Consider the following 13,828-nt stretch of genomic DNA (forward strand, 5'->3'; position numbering starts at 1 on the left):
AAAAACAACAGAACCAACTCTGAAGAGGAAGGCAATTTAGGCAAAGGCACCAAATGAACCATCTTAGAAAACCGGTCACAAACAACCCAGATAACCGACATCCTCTGGGAAACCGGAAGATCAGAAATAAAATCCATAGAAATATGCGTCCAGGGCCTCTCAGGGACTGGCAATGGCAAAAGTAACCCACTAGCACGGGAACAACAAGGCTTGGCTCACGCACAAGTCCCACAGGACTGCACAAAAGAATGCACATCACGTGACAACGAAGGCCACCAAAAGGACCTACCAACCAAATCTCTGGTACCAAAAATGCCAGGATGACCAGCCAACACAGAACAGTGAACCTCAGAAATCACTCTACTAGTTCATCTGTCAGGAATAAACAATTTCCCCACAGGACAGCGATCAGGTCTATCAGCCTGAAATTCCTGAAGAACCCGCCGTAAATCAGGGGAAATGGCAGAAAGGACCACCCCTTCTTTCAGAATGCCGACCGGTTCAAGGACCTCAGGAGAATCAGGCAAAAAACTCCTAGAAAGGGCATCAGCCTTAATATTCTTAGAACCCGGAAGATACGAAACCACGAAATCAAAACGGGAAAAAAACAAGGACCATCGAGCCTGTCTAGGACTCAGCCGTTTGGCAGACTCGAGGTAAATCAAATTCTTATGATCGGTCAGGACCACAATACGGTGCTTAGCTCCCTCAAGCCAATGTCGCCACTCCTCAAACGCCCACTTCATAGCCAACAACTCCCGATTGCCGACATTATAATTGCGTTCAGCAGGCGAAAACTTGCGGGAGAAGAAGGCACACAGTTTCATCAAAGAACCAACAGAATCCCTCTGAGACAAAACGGCCCCTGCCCCAATCTCAGAAGCATCAATCTCAACCTGAAACGGAAGAGAAACATCTGGTTGGCGCAACACCGGAGCAGAAGTAAATCGGCATTTAAGCTCCTGAAAGGCAGAGACAGCCGCAGAGGACCAATTTGCCACATCAGCGCCTTTTTTCGTCAAATCAGTCAAAGGTTTAACCACGCTGGAGAAGTTAGCAATGAACCGGCCATAAAAATTTGCAAAACCCAAAAATTTCTGAAGGCTCTTCACGGATGTGGGTTAAATCCAATCATGAATGGCCTGAACCTTAACCGGATCCATCTCCATAGATGAGGGAGAAAAAATAAAGCCCAAAAAAGAAACCTTCTGCACCCCAAAGAGACACTTAGACCCCTTCACAAACAAAGCATTGTCACGAAGGATCTGAAATACCATCCTGACCTGTTCCACATGAGACTTCCAATTATCGGAAAAAATCAAAATATCGTCCAAATATACAATCAAAAATTTATCAATATAAGTCCGGAAGATATCATGCATGAAGGATTGAAAAACAGATGGAGCGTTAGTGAGCCCGAATGGCATCACAAGGTATTCAAAATGGCCTTCGGATGTATTAAACGCAGTTTTCCATTCATCACCCTGCTTAATATGAACAAGATTACATGCCTCCCGAAGGTCAATCTTCGTAAACCAACTAGCCCCCTTAATCCTAGCAAACAAATCGGAAAGCAAAGGTAAAGGGTATTGAAACTTGACCGTGATCTTATTCAAGAGGTGATAATCAATACAAGGTCTCAAGGAGCCATCCTTCTTAGCAACAAAAAAAAAACCTGCTCCCAACGGTGAAGAAGATGGCCGAATATGCCCTTTCTCCAAAGACTCCTTAACATACCTCCGCATGGCGGTATGTTCAGGCACAGACAGGTTGAAAAGTCGGCCTTTAGGAAACTTACTGCCTGGAATCAAGTCAATCGCACAATCACAGTCCCTGTGCGGTGGAAGGGAACTGGACTTGGGCTCATCGAATACATCCTGAAAATCAGACAAAAACTCTGGAATTTCAGAAGAGGAAGAAGAGGAGATTGACATCAAAGGAACATCATTATGAACCCCCTGACAACCCCAACTAGTCACAGACATAGATTTCCAATCCGACACAGGATTATGTACCTGTAACCATGGGAAACCCAGCATGATAACATCATGCAAATTATGCAACACCAGAAATCGACAATCTTCCTGATGGGCTGGCGCCATGTGCATGGTCACCTGTTTACAAAACTGGGGCTTATTTTTAGCCAAAGGTGTAGCATCAATCCCCCTTAAAGGAATAGGGTTCTGCAAAGGCTGCAAGGGAAAACCACAATGCCTGGCAAACTCAAAATCCATTAAGTTCAAGGCGGCGCCTGAATCCACAAACGCCATGACAGAAAATGATGACAATGAGCAGATCAAGGACACCGATAACAGAAATTTAGGTTGTACAGTACTGATAGTAAATGAACTAGCGATCCTTTTTGTCCGCTTAGGGCAGTCTGAAATGACATGAGAAGCGTTGCCACAATAATAACACAACCTATTCTGATGTCTGAATCCTTGTCGTTCCGTTCTAGACAAAATCCTATCACACTGCATTGGCTCAGGACTTTGCTCTAAGGACGACGCCACAGTGCGCACAGTTTGACGCTCCCGCAAGCGCCGATCAATCTGAATGGCCAGAGACATAGAATCACTCAGACCGGAAGGCGTGGGAAACCCCACCATAACATCTTTAACGGATTCAGAAAGACCCTTTTCTGAAAATTGCCACCAAAGCATCATCATTCAATTTAGTCAAAACAGACCATTTTCTAAATTTCTGACAATACAATTCTGCCGCCTCTTGACCCTGAGACAGGGCCAACAAGGTTTTCTCCGCTTGATCCACAGAATTAGGTTCATCATATAATAATCCTAAAGCCTGAAAAAAGGAATCTACATTAAGCAAGGCCGGATTCCCAGATTCCAGGGAAAATGCCCAATCCTGTGGATCGCCACGCAGCAGGGAGATGACAGTTTTAACCTGCTGAATGGAATCACCGGAGGATCGTTGTCTCAGAGCAAAAAACAGTTTACAATTGTTTTTAAAACCCCAAAATTTGGACCTATCACCAAAAAACAAATCAGGAGTAGGAATCTTCAGCTCTAAAGCAGGAGTCTGAACAATATAATCAGAAATACCCTGTACCCTAGAAGCAAGCTGGTCTACACGAGAAGCTAATTCCTGAACATCCATGCTGGCACAAGACTCCTCAGCCACCCATAAATAAAGAGGGAAGAAAAGACAGAACAGACTGCAGAAAAAAAATGGCTCAACACCTTTCTTCCCTTCTTCTGAGATGCATTTAACTCATTATGGGCCAGTTGTACTGTTATTATCTGGTGACCTTGGAGCCACATGAAAACTTTATCTGGAGTCGGTGGAACCTGTACTGACCGCAAATCCTGAACTAACACCGCAACTAGAAGTAGCCGTGGGGTGTGCCTAACAAACCCTAGACACCTCGACACAGCCAGAGGACTAAATACCCCTATAGATGGAAATAGGAATGCTATCTTGCCTCAGAGCAGACCCCCAAAGGATAGGCAGCCCCCCACGAATAATGACTGTGAGTAGGAGAAGAATAGACACACACAGGTAGAAAACGGGATTTAGCAAAAGAGGCCACTCTAGCTAAATAGGAAAGGATAGGACAGATTACTAGATGGTCAGTATTAAAACCCTTCCAAAAATATCCACAACAGATAATACAAAAAGTTCCACAATCTAACTAAAGACATGGAATGTATATCTGCCACTCCAGAGAATCCAACAAGACTGAGAAAATACTGACACAATCTAAGCTGGACAAGAAAACACAAAGAATAGCACTGAATTGTGAAGCACACAGCATGTGTGCCACAGGAAAAAAAACCCAGACACTTATCTTTGCTGATTTGGCAGAAAGGCAGAAGGAACCAGGCAGAGGTCCTACACCTCCCAACAACAATTGACAACTGGCAAGGAATAATGAATCCTGCACACCTAAATACCCCAGTCAGAACTGCAATCAGCAGACACACCTGACCAGGACTGCAACCCAGGGACAACTGCATTACCACCTACTACCACCGGAGGGAACCCAAAAGCAGAATTCACAACAGCACATGTCCTGTTTACACGGGTCGATGTGCTACCGAGAACGATCATTTTTAAGCAAGCTTAAAAATAATAATTTCACCTAACAATTGAGTATTTAGTTTGTTCATCGGGTGATTGGCAGCCTAATTAGACAGGCTGGTAATCGGAATGTTTCTAAGAACACTGATTCCCTCTTATCGGCCAGTGTAAATGCTCCCTTTGCCAGAGTAAATAGTTAAGGATGAGCTCAACAAGTGGAACCTGTATCTCAGGTGAAGGGAAGCATGATTTAAACTTTGCATTGTTCCATTATAAACTGATACAAATCATGTAATTGATGTACATGGTAATAATTACTATAATTTAGAGCTGGACAGCTCTTGAGCTACATATTCCCATCTTTGAAAATGCCTGACAAAAATTGAACTCAACCATTCAAGGCTTTGTCCACACTTCTAAAGGACAATAAACGATTAAGTCAGGGAGTTTCTGTATCACCTTTATTGCAGCTCATCTTTAATTTTAAATAATAAGGACTTGGAACCAGAAGATTTGTAAAGCGCCAATAGGATCGACTGTTGGACAGAAATCAGCTGAGAATGTACAAAAAAAGCTGTCTTTAAATAATTAGAGCTATGTCTTCATCCATCTTGGAAGACACACACTGTTAAATCACTAGTTTCCACTCTCTTTGAAAGCCAAAGATATATCTTCTCATAAAGCAGTTACCTCATAAGTGTTGTAGTGTGCCTTCCAGGTTTTCCATGAAAAGACAATCTTATTTATCAACTTGGTGATCCCTGCAGCTTGGAATAATCCAAAGAAATGCAGTCAATTAGTTATCTTTGAGAAACAAGGGACTTCACTCAAGACTCAAGTGACTCTAGCAACACAAGCTTGTTAATAAAAAAATATAATGCTTATTTTCAGTGTAACATTTTTAGAGTATGTCAGCTTAAATAATTACAACACGTTAAGGATCTATGATCACATTTCGCCATAGCCAATTTTAAAACATGCCTGGAAATTGATATCTTGAGTATTTAAAGGGAACCTACATAGTAGCATAGTTAGCAAGGCCGAAAAAAGACATTTGTCCATCCAGTTCAGCCTATATTCCATCAAAATAAATCCTCAGATCTACGTCCTTCTAAAGAATCTAACAACTGTTATTGTTACGCTCCAGGAAGACATCCAGGCCTCTCTTGAACCCCTCGACTGAGTTCGCCATCACCGCCTCCTCAGGCAAGGAATGCCAGATTCTCTCTGCCCTAACAGTAAAGAATACTCTTCTATGTTGGTGGAAAAACGTTCTCTCCTGTTATGTTTGATTGTGCTGTGCAGTCATAAGTTTAATCTGCAGGTGAAAAAGCATTATGAAGATTCCCGACTGCTTACTGACAGCATGACTACCTGGAGAAAATGAACTTTATCTTTCAGGAAGCCACCAGCTTTCAGTTATAGAGGCATGCCCAGTTTGGCTTCAGTTACTGTTCTGTACAAAGTGTGCCACAATAAGCATCCTCTGGCACTTTTATTGATAGCTTGCTCTGCACAGATGCACTGCTGAGCTAGCTGTCAATCAAAGTGCTGGGGTTGCTTAGAACTGACACGCACTGTATACTGAGCAATACTGTAGACGCTCTGGGAACGTTTTTATGATTGAGAGTCAGTGGCTCCCTGGAGGAAACAAAATCAGTTTTTCCTGTTATCCTCAATTTACATTTTAAGTGACTTTGAGGGGTCTATATGACTGAAAATACCCAAAAGTGACAACATTCTAAAAACTGCAGACCTCAAAGTACTCAAAACCACATTCAAGAAGTTTATTAGGCCTTCAGGTACTTCACATGAATTTTTAAAATGTGGAAGGAAAAAAAAAAACATTTAACTTTTTTCCAAAAATTTTAACTTTAGACCCACTTTTTTATTTCCACAAGGGTAAAAGGAAAAAAATGGACTCCAAAATGTGTTGTGCTATTTCTCCTGAACATGCTGATATGTGGGGAAAACCACTGTTTGGTTGCACGGCAGGGCTCGGAAGGGAAAGAGCGCCATGAAAATAAAATAAAAAAATCACATTTTTCCCACAAAAAAAATTTTTGCCCAGAATTTTGAATTTTCATAAGAGTAACAGGAGAAATTGTACTATTTGTTGTGCAATTTCTCCTGAGTTTATTGATTCCCCATATGTGGGGGAAAACTACTGTTTGGGTGCATGGCAGGGTTCGGAAATGAAAGAGTGCTGGAATAAATAGCAGATGTCATGCTGCATTTGGAGAGCCCCTGATGTGCCTAAACAGTGGAAACCCCTCAAGTGACACCAATTTTAGAAACTAGACTCATCATAAAACTTATCTAGATGTGTGGCAAGCACCTTGAACCCCCAAGTGCTTCTCAGAAGTTTATAACATTGAGATGTGAAGATAAAAAATAACATTTTTCCCACAAAAATGATATTTTAGTCCCAATTTTTTTATTTTCACAAGGTAACAAAAGAAAATTGGCCCAAAAATGTATTGTGTAATTTGTCCTGAGTATGGAGATACCCCAAATATCGTGAAAAACTACTATTTGGATGCACTGTAGGGCTCATGAAGGAAAAAGTAATGTTTTGTAACACAGATTTTAATGGAATAGTGTGCAGGTGTCATGTTGTGTTTCGAGAGCACTTTATGTGCCTAAACATTGTAAACCCCCCAAGTGACCCCATGTTTGAAACTAGACCCCTCATAGAATGTATCCAGCTTTGTCGAGAGCACCTTGAACACCCAGGTGCTTCACAAAAGTTTATTACATGAAGCCATGAAAATAAAAAAATCTAAATTTTCCCACAAAAATGTTATTTTAGCTCCCATTTTTTTTATTTTTACAAGGGTAACAGGAGAAATGGACCCCAGAATTTGGTGAGCATTTTCTCCTGAGTACACCGATACTCCTTATGTGATCTAAACTACTAGGGGAGCAGTGATCATATTGACACCACAAGTGTGTCACACATTTTTATACCAGTGAAGAAAAAATAATTTACCACCAAGATTGTGTGTTATCCTGAAATTTTACATTTTTGTACAGGGAAATAGGTAAAAATGGCACCAAAATTTGTCTCATACGGAGTGACTCGGGAGGGACAAAAAAGCTATTTGCCTCCTGGAGCGCAGATTTTCCTGGTTAGTTTGTCATTAATTGGTTGGACACTGGCTTATAGACTTATAGGGTTTTTTTCTGGTTTTTTTTAACCGCTTAAGCTTGATTTTGAGCTATGGCACATTGATGAATGACCCATCTGTAGCAAGATCGAATTTGGGCAAGCTTAGATAAATCCACCAGGGTGTTCTCTACCGCTATCTTGATAGTATCAAGCCATCGGGTTGCTGGTCTTCCTCTTCGCCCTGTTCCTTCTATTCTTCCAACCTTGATTTTCTTCTCCAGTGATTGCTCTCTTCGTATGATGTGTTCAAAACAAGCAAGTCGTAGCTTGGGGATCCTTGCTTCAAGTGACAAGTGCGGCTTGAGTTGCTCCAACATTGATTTGTTTGTTCTTCTTGCCATCCAAGGTATTGATAACATCCTGACTTGTTTCTACCTAAAAATAGTGACTCTAGCAAGATAGTTTTCTTTTTTTAGGCAAAAGCAGTTGCAACTTGTCATCAAAAATGGGTCACGTTATACAGCCGTTTGTATAGTTAGCCTTCAATCAATCTTTAGAAATGATGATTTAGGTATATTAGTTCAACGCTCATTATTTATGTAATGCAAAATGACAGTACATAATAATGATACGCTATACTGCTATTTGGTACTTTTGATAAACCATTTAGGTTCTCTGGTATGGTATTCCCCAAAGCACGAAAAGCATCAAGAATGTCAGCTCAGACTGGTATCTTTTATGTGATGTCCTCGTTATAATAAATTCATTACACTGAGACTCCTCATTCTACAGCATCTTTTCAATACCTACCATACATGGAGCTTGTTCAATGGTCGCGCCAATATTTAGTTGCATTATCTGTACAGTATGTTAATCTCAGGATATCTAGAGACGTCAAGCAACATATTTTCCTGGTAGAGATAACTCAGACCTCTACATTTCCAGATGATTCTGCTTTCACATTTTAACTGGATTATTTGATACAGTTCACTAAAATTTTTAAGAGGAGGATTTAAGGTTTAATAGGTCTATATAAAAAGGTAAGCCAACTTCCCAAAACTTGTGTGTATCATTAAAATATACTTTTGTTGGCTAATACATAAAAAAGGAGATCAGGCACAACAAATTTATATGAAAAATGAAGCAGCTTCAACTCTCTGGCCTGAAGTTCTTCCACTGGTTTTCATGTGAAAGTAAGCTTAAAAGTCCGGAAGGAATGAACGACACGAGATGATTAATGAAGTGAAGGAAGCTACATTTGACTTACAGAAGAATATAAAATGTAAAATCTGTATAGTGAGGCCCCCTCTCATCTCTTGGATTCTACTTTGCATAGTCAACTTTTTATGACCCACAGCTTAGTAGGGCCCTCTACTTTTACATACTAGGAAAATTCCTGCCCCACTGAATAGTTCTAACTATAAGGTGGACCCTCAGCACTGGGAATGCAATGGAAACCTTTTTGCTCCACTGATTGCATGTAAAGGGAATTTGTCACCAGATTTTTGCCACCCAATCTGAGAGGAGCATGATGTAGGGGCAGAGACTCTGATTCAAGGGATTTCTCACTTACTGGGCTGCTTTTTGTATTTTTAATAAAATCAGTGTTTTATCTGCTGCTAATCTACCAGTTCTCTGAATGCTCAGCTGTGTATAACCCCGCCCACACCACTGACTAGCAACTTTGTGTGTTCACTGTGCATAGGCAGAAAACTGAAAATCAGTGATGTGGGCGGGTTTTTACAGTCATTTACTGATAATCTCTCGAAGATAAAACATTGATATTATCAAAGCTACCTTAAGCAGCCCTGTAAGTTAAACACCGCATTATGATGCTCTCAGAATAGGTGCTAAAAATCTGGTAATTGCTTGGACTTTAATTTTCCATTACTTGATCAAATGAGCAAGTCAACTTAAATGACATCATCTCTCTGTATGTGATGACATCACTGATCTCTATCCTGAATGTAAAGCATGAACTAAGGACTTCTATCTGTGACCTAACGTATCATAGTCAATCAATTTATAGAATATATACAGTAGTTAAAAAATAGGTGAAAAGCAAAGAGTGCTGGGAAGAGTGTTTCATCAGAAGAGATGCTGCTATTAAGGGGTTCTATGGTCGTCTTTGTACAGGTAGTGTGGAACTTAATTTTATGAAAAATGGGGACACTTGGGATTTTTACCAAACTTAGTCGTTGTATTGTACATCATGAACAGGTTTTGTTCAAATCTTTCGGAAAACACTTTAACACCAATGTTTGCTCTCACTTTTTAGGTGTTTTTGGAAAACACTGTGAATTAAACAGCTATGGGTTTGAAGAACTATCCTACATGGAGTTTCCCAGTTTGGATCCCAACAATAATTACATTTACATCAAGTTTTCTACCATTAAAGCCAATGCCTTGCTGTTATATAATTATGACAACCAGACTGGTGACACTGCTGAATTTCTTGCTCTGGAGATAGTGGAGGAAAGACTGAGGTTCTCCTATAACCTTGGCGGTGGAACGTACAAACTCACTACAATGAAGAAAGTATCCGATGGCTATTTCCACACGGTGATCGCTCGCAGAGCGGGAATGGTAACTTATCCTGTTTTTAATCATTCTTGATGTTATTTACTTTCTGTTTTAACCACGTTTATTATTATTTTCTAACACTTTTATTAGAAGATAGAAGGATAATGAAGATTTGTAATGCAGATATAATAGATAGATAGATGATAGATAGATAATATATAGATAGATAACTGTATACCTGTTACAGATTGTACATTTCTGTTGCATGTACTATATACCATCTAGAATAGTTCAGGAGATCATCACGATGATTAATTACACTGTTTCAGACATGCAGAATTATTCAAACATGTCTTACACTATATATAATAATAATGCTGGTTGTTTAACCTTCCACGGCAATGTTATCACTACTCCCAATGCTGTCAGTGAATCCAGGAACACTATAGAGCTGCAGACATATACATTAGAATGACTGCGTTGAGGGATCCCGAGTCGGCAGTAGATAATATTGTTTTGTATCGCCACCTAAAGGCCGAGAGGAGAACAACCTCCCTTACAACTGGTACAGAAAAATAGCTTTTTTTTGGAGAGTCGATAGTTTTGTGCAACTTACTATGAAGAAACCATCCAGTGAGATAAGGCCATCAGAAAAGCCTGATATAGAAAATGAAGGCAAATTTAAGGAATAAGTCTACACATTGAAAGCTGTTTGGGGCCACATTATCTTTCAGCAACAACTAGGATTTGTCTCGTAAAGTTCAGAATCTTCACCATTAAAATTATTTATTGTCTATTTAATTCGCCATGTTGTTACTACACATGTGAATACAGTGTAATAAAAATGAGGAATATTCTGTATATTACATAAATAATTAAATAGCAAAAGGATTGTCCCACACAGGACATTTTTAGCATTTCGACAGGCTACGTCATAAACGGTTAATGTCCCAGTAAGGTCTGCCTCATTTCGCGCATGTTAGAAAAAGATGAATACTATCAGGACAGAGGCCAGACCGTGACTCCCTCAGTTTCATATAGAGGGAACCTTTTAGAAACTTTACCCCCTCCACCATTAATAGATTGTGTATCCCTATAAGGGATAAGCCAGTCAATCCCATAATAACCCCAACGTGCTGCTTCTGCAGGGAGTAATCACAGTCTGGATGTGCATTGAGGTGTGGCGATGCACTTACAGCTTCTCAGCCTTGCGCTGTGTTCCTGAACTAGCAGCGCCCTCCCCTGTCTGAGAGACCGGGCATTGGCTCTGGTAGTTAGCCAGGGGAGGTTGCCGCTACTGCAGGAATACAGTGCGGCCTGAGGAGCTGTAAGTGCATCATCACGATCCACCAATGAGGCACCACTTAGGGGTAATAAAGGGATTGACTGGCTTATCTTCTTAAGGGCTACACAGTCAATTAATAATTTGGGGTGATGTAAAAGTTTCTGATGGGTTCCCTTTAAGTAAATGGCTCCATCAAAACTTTGTTGAAATTCCTGTTGGAATCTTTTTTTAAGGGATCCTGACAAAAACCTGAATGTAGTGCTCGACAGAGAGCACTGTGTTATCTAGATTAACATGTCAGATTGCATTGGTTTATACACATTATAAATGCATAAGCAAATGTTAAAGGGATCATCTGAAGTTAGAATTTTTTTTTCCCAGAAACAGGCCACTTCTGCTTCCGGGCGTTGTTTGGTATTGCAGCTAACGTCCATTCACATCAGTGTTGATGAGCTGTAATGGCAGACATTACTATTCACCAGAAGGAAATAAAGCCTCACCATTACTAATCAATGCTTGGTAGACTTTTTGGTAGATTTAGGGTCACAAATACACAATGGCCATGTGAACAGTACGTGGCCACCATCCAGAGCTCCGAGCCTCCTGCTACCGGCCAGAATCCTTGGTGCCTTTTCTGATTTTTAGGGTTCTGTGAGTCATTTGGATCAATTCTATTCACTTTCTCTCCTTCCTGCATCCATACTAATCTGCCTGCCTTTAGGCACATATAATATATTAATTACCCATGACTACCATACACAGCATATGGCACAGTAAGGAGTGTGGAGAATAATACACTACAGATGTGTTAGCCTCATATATTGCTCACCTAAATGGGGCGCTGAATTTTGTAACTTGGGGCTACTTCATTTATGTCTTAAACTTGTCTGCCAGCACCATCAGGTTATATTTTTCTGCCAAGACCAGAGGTCAAGAGAAGGCAGATATTTCATGGGATATTATTGTGTGCAATGTACGTGCGTAAATTCTCTATGCCATAAAACAGAATCACATTGTAGTGTTAATGGTGACCATTAATAGAGCATAATATTTATAGTGATCTGCCGTCTCAGCAGAATTCAGGTTTTCCTTTTTAACTGCTTAATCTACCTAATTGCATGAAAATGTAACTGGCGGGAGTAGGAGTACCATAGACATATTAAAGTCATTATACAGCTGAAAACAAGCATTTATGAGGCCAGCATCCAGCGCACTCGAAAAGCCAATTTGCAGATTTCAGTGCAGTAAAAATGTTAATTCAGACCCACAAGTATTGCTTAGGATATAGGCTGTGCCTGTATGTAAATGTAATTCAATTTTGTTTTGTTTTTTATGTTGGGAATTGTGGAACCTTAAAAATAACAGAATAACAATTTTTCTGCCATAAACATTTAACGAAACGCAATTTCCACATGTAAAACTGCACAATATACATCTGTCCTCAACCCACAGATTTCAAAGCTGTCATTTCCTACAGTGCAAAGGGAGTTTATGGGAAAATGGTAAAAGCATTATGTTGTCATTTTTGAGATATTGCAGATTAGAAAAGAAAAGACAGAACGAGCGAAGGGAAAAATAAAAACGCAGCAGATATTTGAAAAAATAATGTCATATCCCTTTCAAGTAGAATATCATACATGCCATTTTTATGTTCGACGAGTAAATACATCATCATCGTCTATTTGGGGAGGTTTGAGAGACGGAAGCAAATATGATCTTACACTAACGCCCTTGATATTTGTTGTAAAGAATGAAGGAGTAAAGAAAATCCAAGCAAATGAAATATTTGACTGTGAAGGCTTTAAATATACACTCATGAGCAGAACTAAGTACACCCTACTTGAATTCTAAGGCTTTACCTATCAGGACTTAACAAAAAAACATCTGGTCCTTCAGAGGTCTTAATATTATTGTAATACAACTTAACATGAACTACAACACATCACAATTTACTTGATCAAAATGAGGCAGTATTTAAGTACACCACATAAATCAGTAGTTTGTAGATCCACCTACAGTAGCTATAACTTGAAGTCATCATACTTTGCGTGACTTTCTCTCACACAAAGTCTCTCACATCATTCTGGAGTCTCTCGCATTGTTCTGGAGAAATGTAGGCCTATTTTTCTTTACTAAGTTGCTTAAGTTCATTGAGGTTTGTGGGCATTCATCTATGCACAGCTCTCTTAATTTTCCGTCAGTGCATTTTAGTTGGTGTGAGTTCTGGACATTGTCTGGGCCACTTCAGCACATTGATTATTTTCTTTTTCAAGCATTCTGATGTAGATTTGGTGGTGAGCTTGGGATCATTGTCTTATTGCATGATCCAGTTTTGTCCAAGCCTTGGCTTTTGAGTAGATGGCCTTACGTTTTACTCCAGAGTAGTTCAGTATACAGTTCAAGGTTTATTCAATGACAGCAAAGGTCTAAGGTCCTGTGGCAGCAAAACCAACCCAAATGATCACCTCTCTTGATACTTGGTATGACATGTTTATGCTGAAATGCTGTGTTTGGTTTTCTCCAAATGTCATACAAGGCATTATTGTCAAACATTTCATCTTTGATGTTGTTCATCCAAAAAGCATTGCTTAAAACTTTAGCAATGGGCCATGCTATTTTTAGAAAGAAGAGTCTGTCTCCTGGCAGCCCTTTTAAACAAGTCATACTTGTCTATTTTAATTGTACTGTCATGAACATTTAACTTGCTAACTGAGGCCTTCAGAGTCTGAGTATTAGCTCTTGAGTTTTTTACAATATCTATCAGCAGGATTGCATGGTTTGCCATCTGCCTTGAATGTTTTCCACTTGTAAATAATCTTTCTCAATACAATGTTTGGAAATAGCCTTATAGCAGATCCCAGATT

The 13,828-nt window shown here is 39.8% G+C and overlaps 1 protein-coding gene across 1 annotated transcript in view; it reads left to right on the top strand.

Moving 5' to 3' along the window:
* The window catches only part of FAT4 (FAT atypical cadherin 4), a 340,488-nt gene that overhangs the window by 305,275 nt on the left and 21,385 nt on the right, over window positions 1-13,828 (top strand). The window contains exon 11 of the mRNA XM_077279100.1: window positions 9,435-9,742. Within this exon, the coding sequence (XP_077135215.1) occupies window positions 9,435-9,742 (308 nt within the window). The remainder of the gene's footprint in view (window positions 1-9,434; window positions 9,743-13,828) is intronic.

This window comes from Ranitomeya variabilis, chromosome 1 (genome assembly GCF_051348905.1).
Source record: "Ranitomeya variabilis isolate aRanVar5 chromosome 1, aRanVar5.hap1, whole genome shotgun sequence".
Taxonomy (NCBI): Eukaryota; Metazoa; Chordata; class Amphibia; order Anura; family Dendrobatidae; genus Ranitomeya; species Ranitomeya variabilis.